Source organism: Nanorana parkeri, unplaced genomic scaffold, assembly GCF_000935625.1.
Source record: "Nanorana parkeri isolate BGI_ZX_2015 unplaced genomic scaffold, ASM93562v1 scaffold816, whole genome shotgun sequence".
In the NCBI taxonomy this organism is placed as follows: Eukaryota; Metazoa; Chordata; class Amphibia; order Anura; family Dicroglossidae; genus Nanorana; species Nanorana parkeri.
In genome coordinates this window covers 396,886-419,186 of record NW_017307084.1, presented here as the reverse complement: position 1 = coordinate 419,186, position 22,301 = coordinate 396,886, and the positions used below count along the sequence as shown (strand labels likewise).

The following is a 22,301-nucleotide window of genomic DNA, read 5'->3' as shown; positions in this document are numbered from 1 at the left end:
GTCACCACTGCATTTATGGCAGGATTAACGGGTATTATTTTACACGTTAAACAGATCTAAATAAAGATTTTAAATGGTTTTTAACAGCCCCAAAAGGAGCCAAAAGATGCAAGGTGTTCATTGTTAGGGTCTGCATACACTTTAATTTGTGCAGATCAGAAATTTAAAGCGCAGAACAAGGGAATTGGTATTGATAAATGTTTGCTCTTTTCTGATATTGGACATTTAAAAGTAATGTGTTATGGGTACAAAGCCATTGGCAACCAGATCTCCCTATCTAAATGCATACTCATGGCCCTGCAGCCTCTGGAAAACTACCCTGGTATGTCTGGTGTGTCAAGCTGGTTAATTTTTAAAAAAATTTGGGATAACTTGATGTGAATAAGATTATATTTCTAAAATTGCTGTTTAGACTTTAAGAATGGCTGTAATGACACATAGAGATAACACACAAGCTGAGATATATCATCTATATTGGCCATAGCACAGCTAATGACTGGTCTGGAACATTCTAAGTTTCTAATCACCCAGTTGTTGCACTAGAGGAAGATAGCAGAAGAAGATATGTTTGCAATATAATATACAGTATTAGTATCCTGTAGCTGTGTTTAATTGCATGTAAACAATCAACTCTCTTATAAGAGCCATTTAATGCCTATGTGAAACAGTATACATCATTCTTGTTAGATGCAGTCTTGAAGGTAATGAAGATATCCAGTTTCAGAATTTAGGAACCTTTTAGGTGTATATCTAGTGTCAGTCTGCGTGCCTTTTATATTTGCAAAAACTTTGTGCTAGTGCTGCATTAAATTACATTGCAAGCTGTCAATGTGGGGAGCAAGCTATTAAATGAGATAGACATTGTGACATGCATCAATTTTTAAAGCAGCCTTTGTACCTAATAAAGGTGCTGATGTGGTGCCACTTGCATATAATCCTGTTGTGCAATATAATGGGGAACATTCAGTGCATTAGCCACAGGGAAAATGAAATTCCTTGGCTGATGTAATATGGAAGGAGGAAAGAAAAAAGATCCTTAACTCAACAGTCATTTGTATTCATTAAAAATATGGCTTAATACCGTTTGCAGCAGTTGACTAACATCCGTGTCATTTATATTTCAACTGGGTAAAAGTAATTCTGGCTACTGAATATAAAAGCCATCTTCATTGTGGTTTTGATATAAGATCACACATTATAAATAGTTTAAATGCATATTTTGTCAATTTTTCAGAAACCTCAATTCTTGCAGTTTAACCTGTGTGGTAAGCTGCTGTTATTTGTAACCCCTAATGTTTAATTTAAGTTATTAATGTATACTATTTTGGCAAAATGTATATTGATTTTACCAATATGTTAAGAGTTTTTGCCCATTTTATCACCTGAAATTTTACCCCTTAATTTAGTGACTTTATGTTTAGCTCTTATGTTAATAAGACATGTTAAACATTTACCAACTGCAACCATTAGGCCGCAAGCTCGATGTAAGAGGACTAACTCGGCTAGCAAGGTAATCACATTGCACACACGGCACAAAACTTCACAAGGGAAGGAACACGCTCATGCTCTCTCCTAGCAAAGTTAAAATACACCGGAAGCCAGGCTATGGGCATTTTTTTGTGCATGGACAAAGCTGCTTAATGTAGGTACGTTGCAGCACTATGTTGGGGTGTAAATGGGCTCCTAAACTTGGACTGCTCTCGCGCATACATACATTAGTTTTTAGCAGACTGTACATACTTTTCAAACTGAGTAGCTTCAGTGTGTGGTGTTTAAAATGTTTATTTGTAATCTAAATAATTACATATACTGTATACAAAACTATAAATCATTAGTTTAAAACTTGTAAACATAGTTTTGTAAAAAAAAAAAAAAGAATGCATTAAACCATTAAACTTTCCATTTATGAAATTAGGAGATTTCTATGATTTGTGTATATTAAAATTCCATGTTAGGTCCACTAAATGTATTTAATTTATTACAGGTATTCATAAAGTGCCAACAATTTTACAATCTAACATCCTATCTCACATGCATGCGTACATACACACTAAGGCCAATTTAGGCAGGAAGGCAGTGTTGGAGGAAACCGACGGTCCCAGAGGAAACCCACACAAACACAAGAAGAACATTCAGATAGTGTCCTGGCTGGAATTCGAACCAGGGAACCCATTGCTGCAAGGCAGAAGTGCTAACACTCTGCTGGCCTATCTTAAACTGAAGCCAAAATAAATGATAAAATCCTTGCTGCAGGGGGTGACGTCCAATATCCTGGGGAATGCCAAGTACACCAAATCTCACAACAGCACAGTTCAGTAGTATCCTCTCGTGAGCTTTGGCCTTGCCATTTCCCTGAATATCACCCAAAAGGATGTTGACACCATCGCCTAAGGTCTGATGCAGGTGAAATAAGGTAGGTATATTAACTTTGTGTTGTGTGCGTGTTTTTGATGACTCAACTGATGGAAGTTTAGGTGTATTTCATTTTGATGGACTACCGTAATTTGCTCACCATTTTTGCTAATTGCTCTTTACTTTTAAAGGTACACTCCAATGAAAATGAAAGAAATATTAGGAGAGTAAAATGCACGCTTCCCAATACTTAGAGCTGGCTTGGGACACTGCAGGTGTCGCATGCTGGCTTTATAGATTGAGAACTGAGCGATCATGAATCACTGATCGATCAGCTCACGGTCTTCTCCCTGCAGAGTGCGGTGACTGCACAGGGTTTCCCCCCCTCACCTCTCTGTTCCTTGAGTGCTTATTTGCGGGACAGACAAGGAAGGGGGTGGGCACAGCTAGATCTGGCTCTAGAAAGGCAGAGCCAGCTGTCAATCGGGTAGTGGGGTGGATCCCGACAATATTGTCGGGATCTTTCCCGGTTGTAGAGCAGCTCTGCACTGTCTAGCCTGCTAGATGCTAACTTTGGGTCACAGGAGTACATTAGTAAATGTACTGCTGTGACCCAAATAAGGACTAAAGCCAAAAAAAAAGGTTTGGCTTTAGTTTTCTTTTAAAGCAACTTTGTTCTTTTACCAAAACAAAATGAGTGGGCCTTTAACCTCAAACATTTTTTTGGTAGTGTTGGAGGTTTTTTTGCTCCCCCCATTTATTCCTGTTGGCCCATGAAAATGTTGGGCTGCCACTTGCTACTAGCAAGTGTCAGTGCTTTTCCTGTTAAAAATACAGCTCATTTATGCCATTTAAAGGCACTAAAAGCTGTTGCTGTTATGTGCAGGCCTTTTCTAGGTGTCTGCACCAACGATACCTTTTTGTTTTTGCTCTTAAAATCATGTTATGCCTTTTAACCCCTTAGTGACACAGCTTCAGAAAATGTTTTCGCTTCTGGGGACCGGAGCATTTTTGCTATGTTTAACATAATTTTGTATCTCCCTCATGCATTGCACCTACACATACTATATATAATTTTTAAAGGACAAAATGGGCTTTAATTTGATGTGACATATGCATATATAAATTCTTTTAAAATATTTTAAATATAAAATACAACAAAAGGAAGAAACCTATTTTCCCCCCAGTTTTGGCAATAATAATGTGTACATAGTGTAGCTAACAGAAAGTAATTCCTAATAAATTCTTGTATTTGTCCTGATTTATAGGGTATATCATATGTCTGGGATTTCAGTTTATTTTGGGAGTTAAAGGTCACAAAATACAATTTTAGTGTGGAGCAATTTTAGAATGTGGTATGTTTGTCTCCTATCTTCAATAGCCTCCTCGACTTTCCTATACATTTTTTATTAAAAAAATGTTTTTTTACTTTTAAAGATTTTAAAAACTTTTTTTTAAACTAGGATTTATTTTTGGTTTACAAGGGCTTTGACACTTAATATCTCTGAGTAGAATACAGCATTCTCCTCAGATACTTTGTAACACACAGCTAGATAGCAGTTTACAATATACAGTGAGCTGCTGCCGCCTCTGTGGCTGTCACGGCTCTGCGATCAGCTCTTGCTGTGATCACAGGATTGTGACCACCTTATCTGCTGTTGGTCTGCCTCAGACCCCAAATGACCCATCAACAGCAGTAACTCAATTTACGGACCAGCGCTCATTGTACCTAATGACGCAATTATCCGTCACTGTTTGTTAATGAACTAAACAATCATGACTGGATAATCCCACTATCGGTCGGGAAGGGGTTAAAATACATGCATAGGGCACAAACTACTACTTGGTCTAGGTTTTTTTTTTTGTTCAGGCATTCATATAGAACATTAGTCCACACCGGTCTCTTTTTTTTGTTTTGTAGGAGACTTGTTTCTAAACACACTGACTATAGCTCTATTCTGCTTCAGAAGGTTTAAAGTAGATCTAAGCCCAGACATTATAATCTCCTTTAAGTTTTTGGTATGGTATTGTTATTTTACATGTTTTCAATCTTTTTAAATTTGTGTCTTTAAATAAAATTATACCTGGCCATCTTGCCATTGCCTTAAAGGCTTCTCCTGTTACAGGGTGAGAACTGTCTTCTAAATGTGGTCCTGCTTTGTCTCTGCGCTCTGGTTGACAGCACGAGTGGCTAAAAGAGGCTGGAGAAAACCAGTAGCACTGAGATTAAAAATAGAAGTAAAAAAAAGAAAATGAATTATATTTAACACAAATATGGCATGTTATCGTTATTTAGCAAACTAAATGCCTTTTTAAATTTGGGGTTTAAACCTTACTACTTGGGGTTTAGACCTTATTTAATGTAACACTGTCAGTACTAAGGAGTAGCCAACAATTCAATTCAAAGCTGTCTTGGAAGGTTGAAGCTGATTGGTGGGGAAGTTGCCGAACATATACTTCAGGAAGTACTCTCATTGGGCATGTGAGAAGCTGGTTTGATTCTGGTTGCAGGGGAGTAATATGAAGGTAGACTGAGTGGACTTCTGACTTTACAGCTGCAGTGTTTGCTAGATTACATTAGCAGGTCATTGGTTGTTGTCATTTGTTGCCTGGAATTCTTTAAGTTAACCTGTAGGGGGAAAAGTTGTAAAGCCCATCCTACCCTGCTTAAAAGATACCCAGGCCTAAAGAAGAACTCCATGCAGATAAGATCCTAACCCTTGCAGTGGGGCTACCCCCACACTGCAGGGGTTAAGTGCTCATCTTGTCTATGTAGCTAAAATAACAGTTATACTTACCCAAGCCACAATACTATCTGGCTCCTAGATTGGTCCCTACACCCTGTTTCCTACACCGCTCCAGTGATGGAATGTCCATCTGTGTCATGTCCTATGCACTGTATAGGACATGATGACTCACTGGACCCTAGATCACTTTAGAAAAGGGGTAGGGAGATGCTTCGAGTAAGCATAACTAAAGTTATTTTAGCTTCCTAGACAAAACAAGCACTTAAAGAGGAACTTTACCCTTATCTTTGAAATGACAAGAAATACACCTTTAGAAATGTTTAGTGACAATCTACAAACAGATACCTATTGATAATCACAGGCTTTTTATTCTTTGCATACATTATTTTCCTTTTCTTCCCCATTCTTCTCTTTGTGGCCATTTTTACTAAGGGAAGATTAATCCATCTCCTTTTACTTCCTGGAACTCTGGTACATGTGACTAGGACATGTGACCATGCATATCACCACAGGGGAGGAAAATGCCTTTCCCTGAGATCTCATGAGATTACAGATGAGATTCCTCAGCAATGCTCTGCTGATGTAACCTTCCCAGGATGCAACGCTTGGGCACGATTACATCACTTTTGCTAAAAGGAACCAGGAAGTGGAAAACAAGAGATTGTAAGTAAAATGAAAATGTTTAATGAATGTAAGATGATTTCATATCAGCATGCAGAGCTGCATGCTGATGTGATTTTGAGTGAAAGGGGTAAAGGTCCGCTTTTAACCCTTGCAGTGCAGGGGTAGCCCAACAGCAAGGGTTAAAATTGTATTTGCCCGGAGTTCTTCTTTAATTTCGCCATACACATACAATATGATTGTACAATAGATTTGACATTTACATAAACTATGTAATATGAGCACCTACCTTAAAGTAACTCTGTCACAAGAACATTTTAGGGGGCTGACATTGTTATTCTCTTTTGTAAATGTTAGTTCCCTGACTGTTTTACTTATGCTTTGACTTCAATGCTTGAGTCACAGACCTGGAACAAGTATAAACATAAGGAATGCAATGCACCTCCATACTTTTCTCATTACAGAGTCGCTTTAACATTCATTTAATTTATATCCAACCAGGTAGACTCTTGCACTATATAGTTGCTTGCAGATCTAAAGGAGAATGTACAATCCGATTATAATGTGTGGTGAGCTTATGTTTCCCCATAGAGCTCCTGAGCGCCACAATACTTTGGGTGCTTATGATGTCCTAGAGATGCCCTTTTCTGTGTAAATAATGCTTTATAACTTTGAACGCTGCAGATTTGCTTTAAATTGTCCAGTTACACTTTTCTATAGTGGTAAGTCTTGGCTGTTTGTTACCATAGTGGCTGCCTTGGCTAATGTCTTTTTTTTTTATCCCTGAATGCATTTACTATATTTTAGAAAGATACGACACACTAAATTATAAATTACTGTAGGTCAGTTTGTGTTGCTTAATGCAGACATTAACAGACTGTCACTTTGTGAAAAATACTGTTGAGTTATCATGCATATTTCATCAATAAACTGAAGCTTGTTTTGATAAAAATTTCCCTTTAATATGTATGTTGTATGTATTTTTCCAGCATTTCACAAGGCAGATATTTCTTATAGCTCTGATATTCACTGTATGGTGGTGCACTGCTGTCTTGATCATGTAGTCTTCTTACTAAAATATTTATATTGTGTTATCTTATGGATATTCTAGGTGTATGAAGGAATCTCAAATATGTTGCTTTGATTGTTACACCAGTAGCTACACCACAACAAGATATTGAATATTGTGAGTTGCTTGTCACTGGGAGTTTGCAGTATGCCACAGATGAATATTGGTGGAGACAATTGATCACAGTGAAAAAGACTACAAAGATATTTACATGATCATATACAGCCTACTATTTGACAACTACTATAGTGTTGTATTCTCAGCTGTCTTAACTATTATTGTCAAAAATTCAGCGAAACATCAAACTACTTGTGACCCTGGTAGATTGTGTTATTGGGTTATTCAGACATATGAATACTGGAAAAAACAACAGTATACTTCTAGATTATACATTAAATAGCATTGACAGGTTGTGCCATCTTAAGATGTTTTTCTCCTATACAAGTGATGTAGTTAAAATATACTTTCCCTTTTAGTAAACTGGCCAAGAAGCGCAAGGATGCCATGGGCAACACACGTCAGGAGATGACTCATATGGTCAATGCAATGGATAGAAGCTATGCTGACCAAAGCACTCTGCATGCTGAAGACCCACTGTCTATTACCTACATGGACTCTCACAACTTCACCCCCAGATGTAAGTACTCCGAAGGCAATAAAAGATCCAAAAACATTTATGTTGAAGGCATAGTACTATCAAAATAAACAACATTCATATTTTGACTGGTCTTAAAATGTATGAATTTATTTGAGGGTACAAATCAATGTAATGCTAAAATTTCAGCACTTAAAAAAAAGAAAAAAATTGTGCTACTTAGAATATCTTGATGGGATGTGACGTGAACATATGTTGATTATTGCTCTCTCGTACATGATCTTTTATTACTGTAAACTACAGAGATAACAAGTGAAAAACTGCCAGGCCCAATTAAGAGTTCAAATATGTATTTTTAAAATTGCTCTTTGGATTAGATGTACAACTTTCAGAAAACATTTCGGCATCAACATTTAAAGAGACAGTCTGTCTAAAAGTGGTATTTGCAGTTATAGGTATAGTCTGAATGGCTAAATTACATACTGGCTTCTAGAGGAGAGCACCAGCATGATTTCTCTGCTGTAGATATTGGCTTTGCTGCCAACCATCTGTGGTTATTCCAACAATTGTTTGCATTCTGCTCAATAAAAACTGCAAGAAAACCAGCAAAGAGAATAGGCATGCATCATAAGTGCTGCAACAGGTGTGCAGACCCAAATAGAAATATCACATTACTGGATTTTCCAGCATTCTATTAAAAACCAATGTATCTGTCTTTGGTGAACTTGATTTTGGGTTTATTCTCTTCTAGTTATGAATTGGTAATACTACTAGATCTATCAGACCACCCGTATTTAAGCTGGACTCTAGGTAAATAGCTAAATGCACAGCTAAAATTTCATATAGTTGAACTTTCCTATCCAGCAAAGGATTTGTGAATTCCACTTATAAGGGGAATACTATAGATTGTTACTTGAAGGACAGCTCTGAATGTGCTGGGGCTTTTGATTGCAAATATAAGATGGTCACATCCAGTAACAGTCTCACACCTTTTTGGATATCTTCACAGAGGATACATTTTCAGATAAATAAAATACATTAAATGTACATAAAACATAATGGAAGATTTTCATTGGAATAAATAGTCTGGTGACAGGGTCTCTTTAATTACACAGCTGCATTAAAGAGACTCTTAAATTGGATTAATGGAGCAATGTGTCCATACAGTGCTGTCTGCTCCCAGGCAGCTACATCTTGTTTCCAGTGGCAGTGGACTTTGCATCTTTGCAGCGCATACTAATGGTTCTTAGTGATCCCAGACATATGCATTTATCAGGGTGACAGGAGCATTCTCACAGTGGCTCTCTCTCAAGTGTAATCCTGTTATGCGTTCACTGAAGGTTGCATGCCAGCATAAGCTTATATCCAAGTGCCTGCCAAGTACAGCCAGAGTGCCAAAACGCTCACAATGACTGTGCTGCAATATAAACTCTTGTAAGAATTCACTTGCAGCTGCTGCCTGAGGTACTAACACACAGGGCTGGAAGGGAGGTAGATGGGTTCTCGGACCGATAAAAAGCCTTTAACACACCCAGAAATATCAGAGGCAACCCATATAGTGGTGGGGTTTACACAATTAGGGAGCACTAAACAATGTGTAGGAAAGCCTGGATAAAATCCAATGTCTCTTAAAATATTTTTTTATATTCCAGAAGTTTAGCTTCGAGACATTTCTTCCTCTTAATAATGTTATATTTCCTTTCGGTTTATAGGATAGAGGTCAGTAGAAATGTTATTTTCTGTAATACAGAGGTTTATAGTGTTTTACTTGCAGTTCTGCTGGTGCTGAATATTTATTGCTAGTACACAATATTCATATAGTTTTAAAAATGGTTTTTGTCACTTTAAAATCCACTGTATCTGCTTCTTTTCTCCGCTCTTTAGTTGCTTCCTCCATGCATCTCTTGCAGCAATGCTTTTAATGGCTGTTTGAATGATCATTGATATGCCAGAGCTATTCATTTGTTACATCAGCTTTTTAAATTGGCCCATCCATCCACAATTAATGCATGTCATTTAAAGATCAACACATGCATTCGTATTGTGTTTTTCCTACAAATTAACAGCATTAGGGCAAGCTCTATTGTATTGTAAGTGACGGGTGATTATCTACAGACTTGCTGAAATGTAAGCAAGGGCCCTCACTCCTTTACTGTAAAGTGCAAAAGCTTTCAGATCTTTGAGCTTGTAGATCTAAGGCCAATTTGGAGCTCTCCTGTAGGTCTGTAATGTACTTACAAAGTCATTGTTGGCCTGCTGGAAGAATTCACCTTTTTAATAGCCGGTGATGGCTTGTGCTAATTTCTTTGTCTGTCTGTGTTTCCAACTGCCCATACTGGAGGTAATGTGAATTTTCATGAGCTTTGTCTTCCTGCAGTGCCCAATGATCCACTTGTGCCGACCGCTGTGTTAGGTGAGGACCTAGTCTACCATCACCAGTTCATGCATGATTGATTTTGTTGCATGTGACTCACTGTTAAGAGCAGTCTTTTAGTGAATATTAGTTAGCAGGAACATGTCTTGTGGAAATATTCATCCACTTTCCAGCTGCTCGTGACTGTACATTCTGCCAGTGTAGCTCATATGTTCCAAACCTTGACCAGCTTATACATCTACAGCAGTCGTTCTCAAGATTTTTTTGCATGAAAAAACCTTAAAATGACTCTCAGGTCCCAGAGAACCCCTGCTAATTAATGTATTTACAGCTCATAGGACATTAGCTTAAATAAAAAGTGGAATAAGGATGACCAGACTGCTGGGAATTAACAACTTTATTTTGTTACTTTTAGCTGTAATGTATGTATGTTAAGAAGCATCTTCACGTTCTAAATTCATAAAGTGGGCATTCCGATTTTTTTTTGTTCAAAGAATTTCTCTTTTGATAGTCATCAGATGGCTTCAAAAAACATTTCTGTGATCCTTAACATCAACTCGTAAACCTGGTCAAATTATGTTTCAATAAACTCCATAATAAATAACATGGTATAACCAGTTAACTACCAGTTAACTAACAGTTTTTAAAACATGCCCATAGCAGCAGTAACATAGTGAGCTGACATGGAAGGCTGGTTGTGAGGATCCTGCACAATTAATTCCAAAGAAGGTACAGTTTAAATATAACATATCATTTAAAGTGGTTGGTATAAGATAGTATCTGTTGTGTCTGAGAATTGTGGTTTTGTAGTCGGTAGATTATTTCAGGTTCCATTTTCTATTTCACGCCTCTGATGCACCTTTTTTCCAATTAACTTTTCTATGGTAAAAGCTTAGCTACAAATAAGCATGCAATATGAAGCTATTTTGAGGAATTTATTTTCATCTTGATAAAACAAAGAGAAATGTGGGCTCACGTAAAATGAGTGCCAGCTGGTAACCTGGACACGTAAACACAAAAATAATATTGAGCGTTCAAAAAGCATTTAATTTCAGTGGACAGGAATAGATAATATGATCCTGTCATTTTCACTTCAGTATTCATGCTGAAGTATGAAATCATTTATTTTATTATAAAAGTGCTTTATTTATGTGTTTTTAACGTCTATCCTCTAATTTGAATAATATTAAAAAATGTTTTCCTTTTGAAATGTATCTGTATTTTTCCTATGCTAGGGAACAATAAGCTGGCTGTATTCACATTGCCTGTGCTCCCATTTTACCAAAATCTGACACCACAAGGCCAGAGTTTCTTTTCTATGTTTCTCTGGCCCATGTGAAAACATGCAAGCCTTGGAGTTGGCTGCTCAAGCATCAACTACTGCATTTTGAAAGGGCCAGAGTGAGTGTCGTGCCAAATCTGCTCAGGTGGATTGGGGTGGCAGGGAAGCACAGGGGAGCATGTATAGCTTAAAACAGCCCCTATAAAGTTAATGTATTACCCTGCCCAATAAAACATTAATATTGTGCTGTGCTCGTACCCCTAAGTATTTAATAAACTTAATAAACTTCCTTGATTAATGTGCAACACTCCTAAATCCTGCTCATCTGTAAAATAAGATAAATATATTTATATAGATATATATAGATATTTTAACACTCCTAAATCCTGCTCATTTTCAAAATATGATAAATATATATATATAGATATATATAGATATATATAGATCTATATAGATATAGATCTTTATTTATATACATAGATATATTTTATTTTTCAAAATCCACGTAATTATTAGTGCAACATTGACATAAAAAAGAGTCCACTAGAATAAATAGACTATAAGTGCAGTGATATAAAATTATGTGCCCCAATCCAAAATGTGTATTCAGCAAAGACACAATCCCCTGTGCCATTCACTCCCAATAGAATAACTCTCACCCCAAGAATCAATCTTGGGTATAAAGGTCTGATAAACGCTTATTCCCTCTTTCATTCTCTGTTGGGGTGATACCCAATGCTGGCAATAAACAAATCCTCCTCCACTCTGCAGCTTATGTGTATAGCTATCACCAATAGTGACTCACTTGCTGCACTTCCACTCGGTTTAACAATTATAGCAGGCGGAAACAAAAACGAAAACTCCATAGTGTACTCCATAAACCACATTCGAATTTTAATAGGATAAAAATTTACTCCCAAAAAGAGAATGATGAAAACGCATAAAAGTCAGATCAAATCTCCTGGTACAGATGGCAGCGCTGCCATTTTCAGTATACTCCAAAGCTCCTCCCTGTGTATGTTACATCTTAGTTACACGTGACTTCATCAGGGTGCTGCATGATATAATACGAGTGTTGCATAATTATCAAGGAAGTTTAATAAGTGCTTAGGCACAATATTAATGTTTTATTGTTCATATTGTGGATATTATCCCTGGAATTAGTGCTTGCTGCTTAGGAGCTGTGCGCAAAGTTTTTTTTAAATTTGTTGTTACCCTGTCCAACATGAGCAAAGTACAGTTTCAATTTAAATGTTAAAAAGTATCTAAATTCAAATAGATGATTAAACATTTTAGGTATAGTAAGTATACATATGTGTACAGATTAGTTCTGCTAACTATTTAATTTCAGTTTGATGCAAATAAAAATTTACCAACTTTTTTAGATGTAACATTTTATAATTGTTGCATAATAATTTTTGTTTATTTCTGAATTCAGATATGATGTAGCGTTGAGTGTCGTGTACACTTTATAGATCATTTCCTACTTTGCACATTGCTTTTTGGTTTACTAGTGGAAGTAGTCCTCGCAATTATCCACGTATTTTTTTTTTCATTGTCTGCCTGGCTGTATTGTTCATCCATTTCACCCATCCCCGCTATTCATAAGCATACCACCATTTTGTATATCTACCAAAAAGTAGTCTTAATTTCCTGTCAAGGTTTCATACAGAAACATGTTTGTGTTTTTCTTTTTCTGCTGCTCTGGTACAGTGCCAATCACTGGTAAGTAGTGTACTATTATATCATATTAATACTTTTATCAGAGTTTCCTGTTGGTGAAATCAGTTCTTTAGATGACATTCCCAATAATTAGGAAGGTAGGCTTAACAATCTTGGTGATACTCATTGAATTCCAGACAGCTGCCAGCCTGCCACCCCCAGCTGCTGCTGCCAGCTGCCTATCCTCTGTACCTCACACACAATGAGGCATGCAACATAGGTCTGGCTTATTTTAAGCTATTGCAACAGTGAAATAAAGAAATGTCATACACGTTCAACAGAACATTTACTCTTGAGCTTCCTTAAAAAGGCCTGCTTAATTACATTAGAATAAATATTACATTCTGGTCTGCTCAGTATATTTTGTTAAATATGAAGTGAAAAAAGGTTCCCACTAATCATGTTAAATAAGTAACAACATTGTCTTCACAAATTGTGGTTTGAAACAGTAAACCATTATGCTTGTGATGTTTGCACTGATTTAAGTATGATCTACTATTCAGAATCTCTACCTGCAAACAGATTGCCTTCAACAAACTTGGTTATTTTCATTGAACTGAGAAAAAATCCCAGGGGTGTTAAAGTGGATTATAGGGCAATTTTGTATTTATTTTTGAGTCCTAGCACAGAAACGTCAAGGAAAGACCATGACTATCCTACAAAGTAATTAAGAAGCTCAATAAAGGTGACAGTATTTTGTTACAATGCATTTTTTTTGCATTAAGTTACAGTAATAAACACCAATGTACAACAAAATAAGCTGTAGATTTTAGGAGTTGCAACCTAAACCTGAAAATTAAACTTGAGATAAAGCTAAATACATCCTGGAAACTAGAGAAGACTACTCTAGGATCCAGCACTTGCTCCATTAACATCTTATGCGTGCCCAACTTTTCCTATAATGGTAACGCTTTGTGATCCTGGTTTTAATTTAATAGCTGTGCTGTTAAACTTGGTTATTTTTATTTTCCTAAAGATACTGTTAACCTTGAATGTGCAGGTTTTTCAGTAAAAGGTTATCATTTGTAAACTTTGTGACTTTTGTCTAATTTATTTATAAAAGAAATAGAAATATACTTATTTATATGCTACTGTTACTTTTCGTAGGGAAATTATTATGTACATATAGCAAAAAATGTGCTATCATTAACCCAGATGTATTTTGGCATGCGAGTGCTGTAAGAAAATAAAAAAAAAGTCAGTATGGGCGGTGTTATAGGTGAGAAATGAGATAATAAAACAATAAAGCACAATCACTGTGAGGCATTAGTAAAAAAGAAGCATGCCCTTTTATATGTGGTAAGCAAGTATGGATATCCCATAAATATGATAAAACACATTGATCACATTTTCTTTTAACATTAAATCCCAAATCTACCCAATATATTTAAAGGAGAACTATGGGGTAAGTTTTTTTTTCCCCATAGTTCTCCTAAGGGTCACGGGAGGACACAAACTAGCTTCCTTCCGTGACCCAAAGCTCAGTATACCACGAGCTACAGCTCCCAGTATACTGAGACCGCCACAGCCGGGACGGATCCCGACATTACTTTCGAGATCCACCAAGCTGCGTGATTTGACAGCTGGCTCTGCCTATCTAGAGGCAGAGCCAGCTGTACCCGCCCCCTATTCCGTCCGTTCCGCTAGTCAGCGCTGAAGGAACAGGGAGGGGGGAATCGCAGCTCTCTGCAGGGACATGATCGAGAAGTGAGCGAGCGGCGGTATGTGTTCGCTCACTTCCCGATCTATTGAGCCGACATGTGATAGTTTCATTGTCACACGTCGGCTCAAACTATGAGGTTGAGTGAAAATCACTCGCCTCATAGTTCTCCTTTTAATACTGTGCATATACAATAATATAAATGTGCTGTTTAGGTTTATTTAGTTGCTACCTGCAATGTTTAAAATCCTCAACTGGCAGCACTTTCAAGAGTTGGACTGCTGCTCCCACACACAGTATCCCAGGTTTCAAGCGGTTAGAAATTCATACCTGCTGCTCCCACACTGCCCCAGTCAAAAGCACCGTTGATTATAGCAGTGTTAAGGGGAGCCTCTGCTTTTAGCGGTCTGACTCTCCAACATGTCTTCACCACGTTATTTTAATTCTTGCTGTAGCACTTCACAATTAATTACATACATAAGTTAAACATGATTGCATTAATTGCAACATTTTATCTATGTTTCTTTATTTCTTTGTAGATGAAAACCACACAGCAACAGCTGAATCCAGCCGTCTTCTAGATGTGCCTCGCTACCTGTGTGAGGGAACAGAATCTCCGTACCAAACTGGCCAGCTTCATCCAGCCATAAGAGTTGCTGACTTATTACAACATATAAATCTTATGAAGACATCTGACAGCTATGGATTCAAAGAGGAGTATGAGGTAAATGCTGCAATCTAAAAAACAAAACAAAAGTTTAGCTATCAAGGAATAGCAAGATAGTGTGCCACAAATATATGTTCATCTTCTACTCTTTTTACTTGTTGGCCTAAAGGAAGCTTTTTGCATCTCTCTTACTAAAGACTCGTGTTTATGGGGGTGAATTGTATATTTTAATATTACAGAGTTTCTTTGAGGGTCAATCTGCTTCATGGGACGTTGCTAAGAAAGACCAAAACCGAACAAAGAACCGATATGGAAACATCATTGCCTGTAAGTTTATATTTGTGTTCATCGTTGAAATGAAATCTGTGCTTCTGAGGGTCCCTCTGTCTTCTATTAGTTATGAGGTTCTCCAAGTCACGCCCATTTACATCAGTTACGACTTCTCCAAATGAAACCCACTTACATTGGTTATCTCCTTTTCCTTTTATTCATATCTGATTTCTAAGAATGTATAAGGAAACTGCACATAAAGCAAACTGTGAGTTCAGCTAGGGAGTTTTCATACTTTTTGATGGCAGCATTTTTTAATTGAAAAGATTTTGAAGAAGATATTACTTTCTTGTTTTATGAACCTTTCAGATTTGATTGTACACATTGCTGGCCATATTTGTTGAAGCAGATCTCCAACTTAAAAAAAGAAGTCCCATCCCACATCACTTTTCAGAACCTTTTTTGTTGTTGTTTGCATTACATGACATTCAGAGCTCAAAGGAAGTGGGCTGAATGAGTCTGTCCATCATTCAACCCAGAAGAGGACAGATGCTGGACATCTGTAGTGGTGCGTCTTCAGGGCACAGAACTATAGAATATATGAGTATTGCAGCAAGAGCTTCTTTTGTTACTTTTTGAAAATGCTGGGCTACTTTTTTTTGTTTCTTCCATACGGTTACATGGTTGATGTTGTAGTCCTCTTATGAGAGTAACATAGGTTTCTCAAAGCAAAGAAAATGCTTGAATTTTCTACAGTGCAGCTGCAATCGGGTTGCTAGGGTAGCTTGAATGCTTTTCATTTTCCAGTTAGTGTGGATTTTAGTGTGCAAATTGTCAGAACAGGGTAACATACTATTACGAGCTGTTCCATAAAGCAAAGGGCATTCTTATACAGTCCTTGTTTTCTTCTCCTGACCAGATGACCACTCAAGAGTCATCCTTCAGCCAGTGGAAGATGACCCTTCGTCTGACTACATAAATGCAAATTACATTGATGTAAGTGAGCTGCACAGCCCCTGCTATTTCCCTGCATGCCTTTAGCTCTCAGCCTGTTGTATATGTGTGTTTATTTTTTTCCCCGCATGTCATGCCTATGAAGTTGACTGCAAGTGTTTAAAAGAAGAGAAACTGTACACTTTCCTTGTTCTAAGTCTCAGTAATCACTGACATTGTTGTGCTTTCTTTCACACCTGACTTTGGTTTGGCCTGTAGATTTGGCTGTACAGGGATGTAAGTACCACTATATGTAAATAACAGAACCCTACAGTAAACATTTAATATAGACATTGTTCCCAGTTACTTTGTAGTTCCTACTAATGCTTATTTTCCTAACATCTGTGCATGCTCCACCTGATTAATTTTGTTACATTTTTTTCTTTCCATTTTGTCATGTTCCTTTTTTTTTGAGTAGTTCTGTAGCCAGAATACACTAACCTGGCACTAGTCCATTTTTTTTTGTTTTGTTTTAAAAATCCCTGAAATATTTTCTATTTTTCCCAATGGTAAACATCCCATGCTCACATTTATTTCTGATATTGGTTGTCTGATTGCATCATACTTTTTTTGCTAAAAATTATGTTGTAGTGTTTTTAGAATGTTTTTAGATTGTTCAAATGTGTTACTGTAAATTTAAAGGCGATGGTTGCAATTAAATAAAAGCAAGTAAAATAACTGACATTTACTGTCCCATGTTGAAAGATTACATTAGTTTAGTACTATGTACGCCTAAACTGACCATGTAACATAACACCAGTGTAATTTCAGTAGAATAGCCACACCTGCTGGGAAAGCTTTAAAGTGTATCAAACTGGCATATACAGTTTGGTTATGATGATAACCTAGGGAAATCAATGTCTGCCATTGTATTCTTCTGAAAATGTTGGCAGTGATGTAAGACACCTTAAACCTAATGTAATTTATTATTTGCAGGGGAAAGGGAACGTGTCATATTTTTGTTTACTTTTTTTTGCTACCATTTTTTTCAGTTTGGTTGCTTTTTTACCAGTTTAACTTATTTTCAACATCACAAGTTCCAATTAAAATGTCTAAAAATAGGGACAATTGAGATTTATTGTTTGCCAATTTTTATTAAAAGGCTGTTACTGCTCTTGGAAACTCTAGCTCTCTGCCCCAAACAGTCATCTGTATAACACTAATCAGCATGTTATAGATGTCAAAGCACAGACAAGGCTCCTGTTCTACTGGTTCCTAGTGATTTTAAATCTGAGCTGGAAGAAAATTTTGTTTAGATTATGAGATAAGCTTATTTGCATAGTAGCCCATTTTCAATTTTCAGAGACTAGATAGGTGATGAGATTGGATGATTTAATTATGATTATTGCCTGGTCATATTGAGGTATTGGAACATCTCTGCTGGTGGAAACGATAGAAAAATATTGTAGAGCGAAAAACTTTTTTTTTTTAATTACAGCTTACTGAAGTTTCTTTTCAAATTCATCTCCTATGCTTTTATTATAGCTATATGACTTTAATGGGCTTGATACTAGGAAGCTTAATTCATAGGGCAGTGCAAAAAGCAACGTCCAGACAGATCAGATTATTTCTGATTAGTTATCTGCATTACTGCATTTGCCTTTTTGTTTTTTATCAATTGCTTATTTCACTGCTTTATTGATTAAGAGCATATATGTATTTTCCAGGGCTTTCAGATGTTTAGGTACAATCTACAGGCTATGTATTCGATAAACTTTCACTATATACATTATATATATATATTATATATATATATATATACACACACACACTCGCCGGCCACTTAAATAGGTACACCTTGCTATTACGGAGTTGGACCCCCTTTTGCCTTCAAAAATGCCTTCATTCTTCGTGGCATGGATTCAAAAATGTGTTGGAAACATTCCTCAGAGATTTTGGTCCATATTGACATGATAGCATCACGTAGTTGCTGCAGATTTGTTGGCTGCACATCCATGTTGCGAATCTCCCATTCCACCACTACTGGATTGCAATCTGGTGATGTGGAGGTCATTGAAGTACAGTGAACTCATTGTCATGTTCAAGAAACCAGTTTGAGATGATGTGAGCTTTGTGACCTAGTGCATTATCCTGCTGGAAGTAGCCATCAGAAGAGAATGTAGTCATAAAGGGATGGACATGGTCGGTAACAATACTCAGGTAGGCCGTGGCATTAAATGATGCTCAAGTTGTACTAAGAGTCCCAAAGTGTTCCAAGAATATATCCCCCACATCATTACACCACCACCACCACCAGCCTGAACCGTTGATACAGGCAGGATGGAACCATGCTTTCTTGTTGTTTACTCCAAATTCTGTCCCTAGCATCTGAATGTTGCAGCTGAAATAGAGAACCATCAGACCAGGCAATGTTTTTCCAATCTTCTACTGTATTGTCCAATTTTGGTGAGCCTGTGCGAATTGCAGCCTCCATTTCCTGTTCTTAGCTGACAGGAGTGGCACCTGGTGTGGTCTTCTGCTGCTGTAGCCCATCTGCTTCCATGTTTAACGTGTTGTGCGTATAGAGATGGTATTCTGCATACCTTGGTTGTAGCGAATGGTAATTTGAGTTACTGTTGCCTTTCTAGCATCGAGAACCAGTCTGCCCATTCTCCTCTGACATCAGCAAGGCATTTTCATTCACACAACGGCCGCTCACTGGATATTTTCTCTTTTTCGGACTATTCTCTGTAAACCCGAGAGATGGTTGTGTGTGAAAATCCCAGTAGATCAGCAGTTTTTGAAATTCTCACACCAGCCCGTATGGCACCAGCAACCATGCCACATTCAAAGTCACTTAAATCACCTTTCTTCCCCATTCTGATGCTCCGTTTGTACTTCAGCAAGTTGTGTTCACCCAGGTCTAGATTCCTGAATGCATTGAGTTCCTGCCATGTGATTGGCTGATTAGCAATTTGTGTTACCAAGCAATTAAACAGGTGTACCTAATAAAGTGGCTGTTGAGTGTGTGTATGTATGTGTATATATATATATATATATATATAAATATATATATATATATATATATAGTATATAATATGTGTGTGTGTGTGTCACATTTGTTTGACCTTGGACTTATTTTAATGCTTATACAACAATAAGGGGTCTATTTAGAAATGATATGACAACATTTACCGGGAATTAAGAGTTTTCTTTTATTACTTTAAGGTGACCCTAAACTCAGGAGTTCAAACATAAAAAGGTTCTGTGATGGACTACAGTCTCAACGCAAATTAGTAAGCTAAATGTGAAATTGTAGCCCATCATGGGAGCGTGCTTGGAACAGTGGCACACACAGGGACCATGGGGAACAAAAGTAGCCACCCTCCAGAAGGAAGGACAGTGTCAGCACCAAGTAAGAGATAATTTTAGGATCTACAGCAGAGTGATACACAAATAAGATACTTTTTTGTCAATAGGTACTTGAATGCATTTAGAAGTTTTAACTCCTGAGTTTAGTGTCACTTTAATAGCAACAAGAATTTTTTTTTTTAACCATAACAGTCTGGTGTTCATATTTATAGTTTCCTGCCTTCTGCAGTCATAGTTTGCCCTGCATTTCTGTCCCTTAGAGATATTTTGATTAAGTTGAATAAAACCTAATTTTATTCAACTTAAGAAAGCCAGTAGATACTTGGCAAAATGTTATTAGAATAATGTTTTGTAAAAGTAAAAAACAATCATAAATTTGCTTAAACAGTTTATGTTGCCTTTGTCTGAGTACTAAACCATAGTAGTTTGAATGAATACATTCTTTATGTACAGGAAATGTTGTGAATATACAGATTAGTAAAAATGGCACTAAAGAGAGGCTTTCAGTTCTAGAATCTGTGTTTCTCCATTGTGCTCCTACTAGTGATGTCTTTTTTGAAGGGGCACCAATGCTCATGAGGTTTATTTATTAGAGCTATTTATATAGCGCTGACAATTTACGCAGCGCTTTTACATAGTTGCACATTCACATCAGTCCCTACCCCCAAAGAGCTTACAATCTAAGGTGTTTGACTTAAGACCCACATCCTATCACCCACAAACAAGTATTTTACCCAGAATTTAACTGGGCCTTCAAAGGAAATATGTGCCAAGACTAATATGTGGTTTACCAATACAAGTTATGGTGGATTAAAGTAGTTTAAAATAATGCAGTGATAACATTAAAATAACTTTAGAATTTTAAATTGTATTATATTTGATTTTTTATCACTGTACACAGTGAATACATACAGAGACTATAACAGTCACATTAAATCCCACAAATATACATAAAACACTAGGAATAAGAACCTAAAGATTATCATTTAAAATACATAAGAGGGTTTAAATGTTTCTAAAAGAGCAATTGTACAGCATTGGTGTCCCTTTTTGTTTGATGTGTATTAGAAAACCACCAAAAGTATCCAACCATAAACAGCATGCAGGTGTTCGTGAGCTTGCTGCTGAAGTTAGTTTAGCGCTTATTGGAAAGATGTTTGAATTTTTGTGGCTGCTTTTAACATTTTGGCCCAAAGTGTTTGCTGACTGACACAATTACTTTAACATCTCCCTGCATGCAGCGCATTGCTTTTATTTCTGCAAATTGAATTTTATTATCTGCAATTGAGAGCCTCTCATTTACATTCAGTTAGATCCTTTTCTTCCAGTGAGAGGCTAGATAAAATGTTTGCAAGGATGTATTTTCTATATGCATAATCAAAGGAGTAGTAGAATAATAGTGGAAACACTATTGCTTTTGAATTTAATTTTTAAAAATATTTTTTAGTATATGCTAACATCTGAAAACACTGCTTTTGGTTTAGCAGTACAAATGCTGCCTTGAAATTTCTAGATGTGTTTTTTATTTTGGACAGTTAAATTCTTTAAGTCTAAAGGTGCCCATACACCTTGCGATTATCGTTCGATAATCACGGGAAATCCCGCGATCGTACGATAATCGCAAGGTGTATGGAAGACGTTCGACCGTTTTAACTGTACGGTCACACATCTTTTGTCGAACCAGCATGCTAGAAAACCCGCCGAGAATCGTACGATTGTCGGCGGGTTTCTAGCCTGCTCGTTCGACAACTGCGGAACGGGCCGGTGTGCGCACGCGGCCCGTTCAACATTGCGGTCATCGGAAGCCCGCCCCTTGGCGGGGCAGGCTTTCGATGAGCGCAAGTATGATCTGCCTGTCCAAGATGGGCAGATCGTACAAGCTTTTAATTAGCTTACGACCATCGCAAAACAAAAGTCTTGCCATGGTTGTAAGGTGTATGGGCACCTTAACAGTTTACTTCAATTATACATTCTATAATGATAATCATCACTCACACCTCCTCTGTGATTTCTATTTTCTAAAAAATGTTGTGAATGGCTAGACAGTTTCATTAGTTCATATCATTTTAATGCACCCTGTTGATTGCTGAGAATTAATTTTTTGCCTGTTGTTTCAGGGATATCAGAGGCCAAGCCATTACATTGCCACCCAAGGTAAAAGAATCTGCTCTGCTCACTGATTTAATTGCTTTCATTTAAGCTTCCTGGCAACATTCAATTTTCATTCGGAAACCTATACTGAAACAAAGACTATTTTCTGTTGCACAGAGATGCCTAAGTTAGATGCGAACATTCATTCTGTTTTAACACTTGTTTTTAAAGTTTTAATTTAAGTCAAGCTTGAACGGTCGCAAACTTAAAATGTACCGTACTTTAACAATGTTTACAATTATTTATGAGAACATTTTTGAAACTTATATGAACTGGAATATACACAATAAAATGTTATAATGGAAGAAATGATCTTCCTATACACAGCTGATTTCCTATAGCAATAGAGGAAGATTATTCATCTTTCTTCAAGTACTATATACAGTAATAGTATAAGTTTGAAAACAAACACGTATTTTTTACCTGCTCCTGCATGCTTACATATACCTCCTCTCCCCCCTCTATAAAAACCCTATATGTCTCTTC

At 37.0% G+C, this 22,301-nt stretch overlaps 1 protein-coding gene across 2 annotated transcripts in view; it reads left to right on the top strand.

Annotated features, from left to right (window-relative positions):
- Positions 1-22,301, top strand: part of PTPRK (protein tyrosine phosphatase, receptor type K) — a 389,585-nt gene that overhangs the window by 329,250 nt on the left and 38,034 nt on the right. The window contains exons 17-24 of one of the 2 annotated variants that reach the window (XM_018565134.1): positions 7,266-7,426; positions 9,762-9,797; positions 12,754-12,765; positions 14,962-15,146; positions 15,329-15,416; positions 16,279-16,355; positions 16,572-16,589; positions 21,782-21,823. In XM_018565134.1, the coding sequence (XP_018420636.1) occupies positions 7,266-7,426; positions 9,762-9,797; positions 12,754-12,765; positions 14,962-15,146; positions 15,329-15,416; positions 16,279-16,355; positions 16,572-16,589; positions 21,782-21,823 (619 nt within the window). The remainder of the gene's footprint in view (positions 1-7,265; positions 7,427-9,761; positions 9,798-12,753; positions 12,766-14,961; positions 15,147-15,328; positions 15,417-16,278; positions 16,356-16,571; positions 16,590-21,781; positions 21,824-22,301) is intronic. The other variant, XM_018565135.1, reaches the window with a different exon arrangement.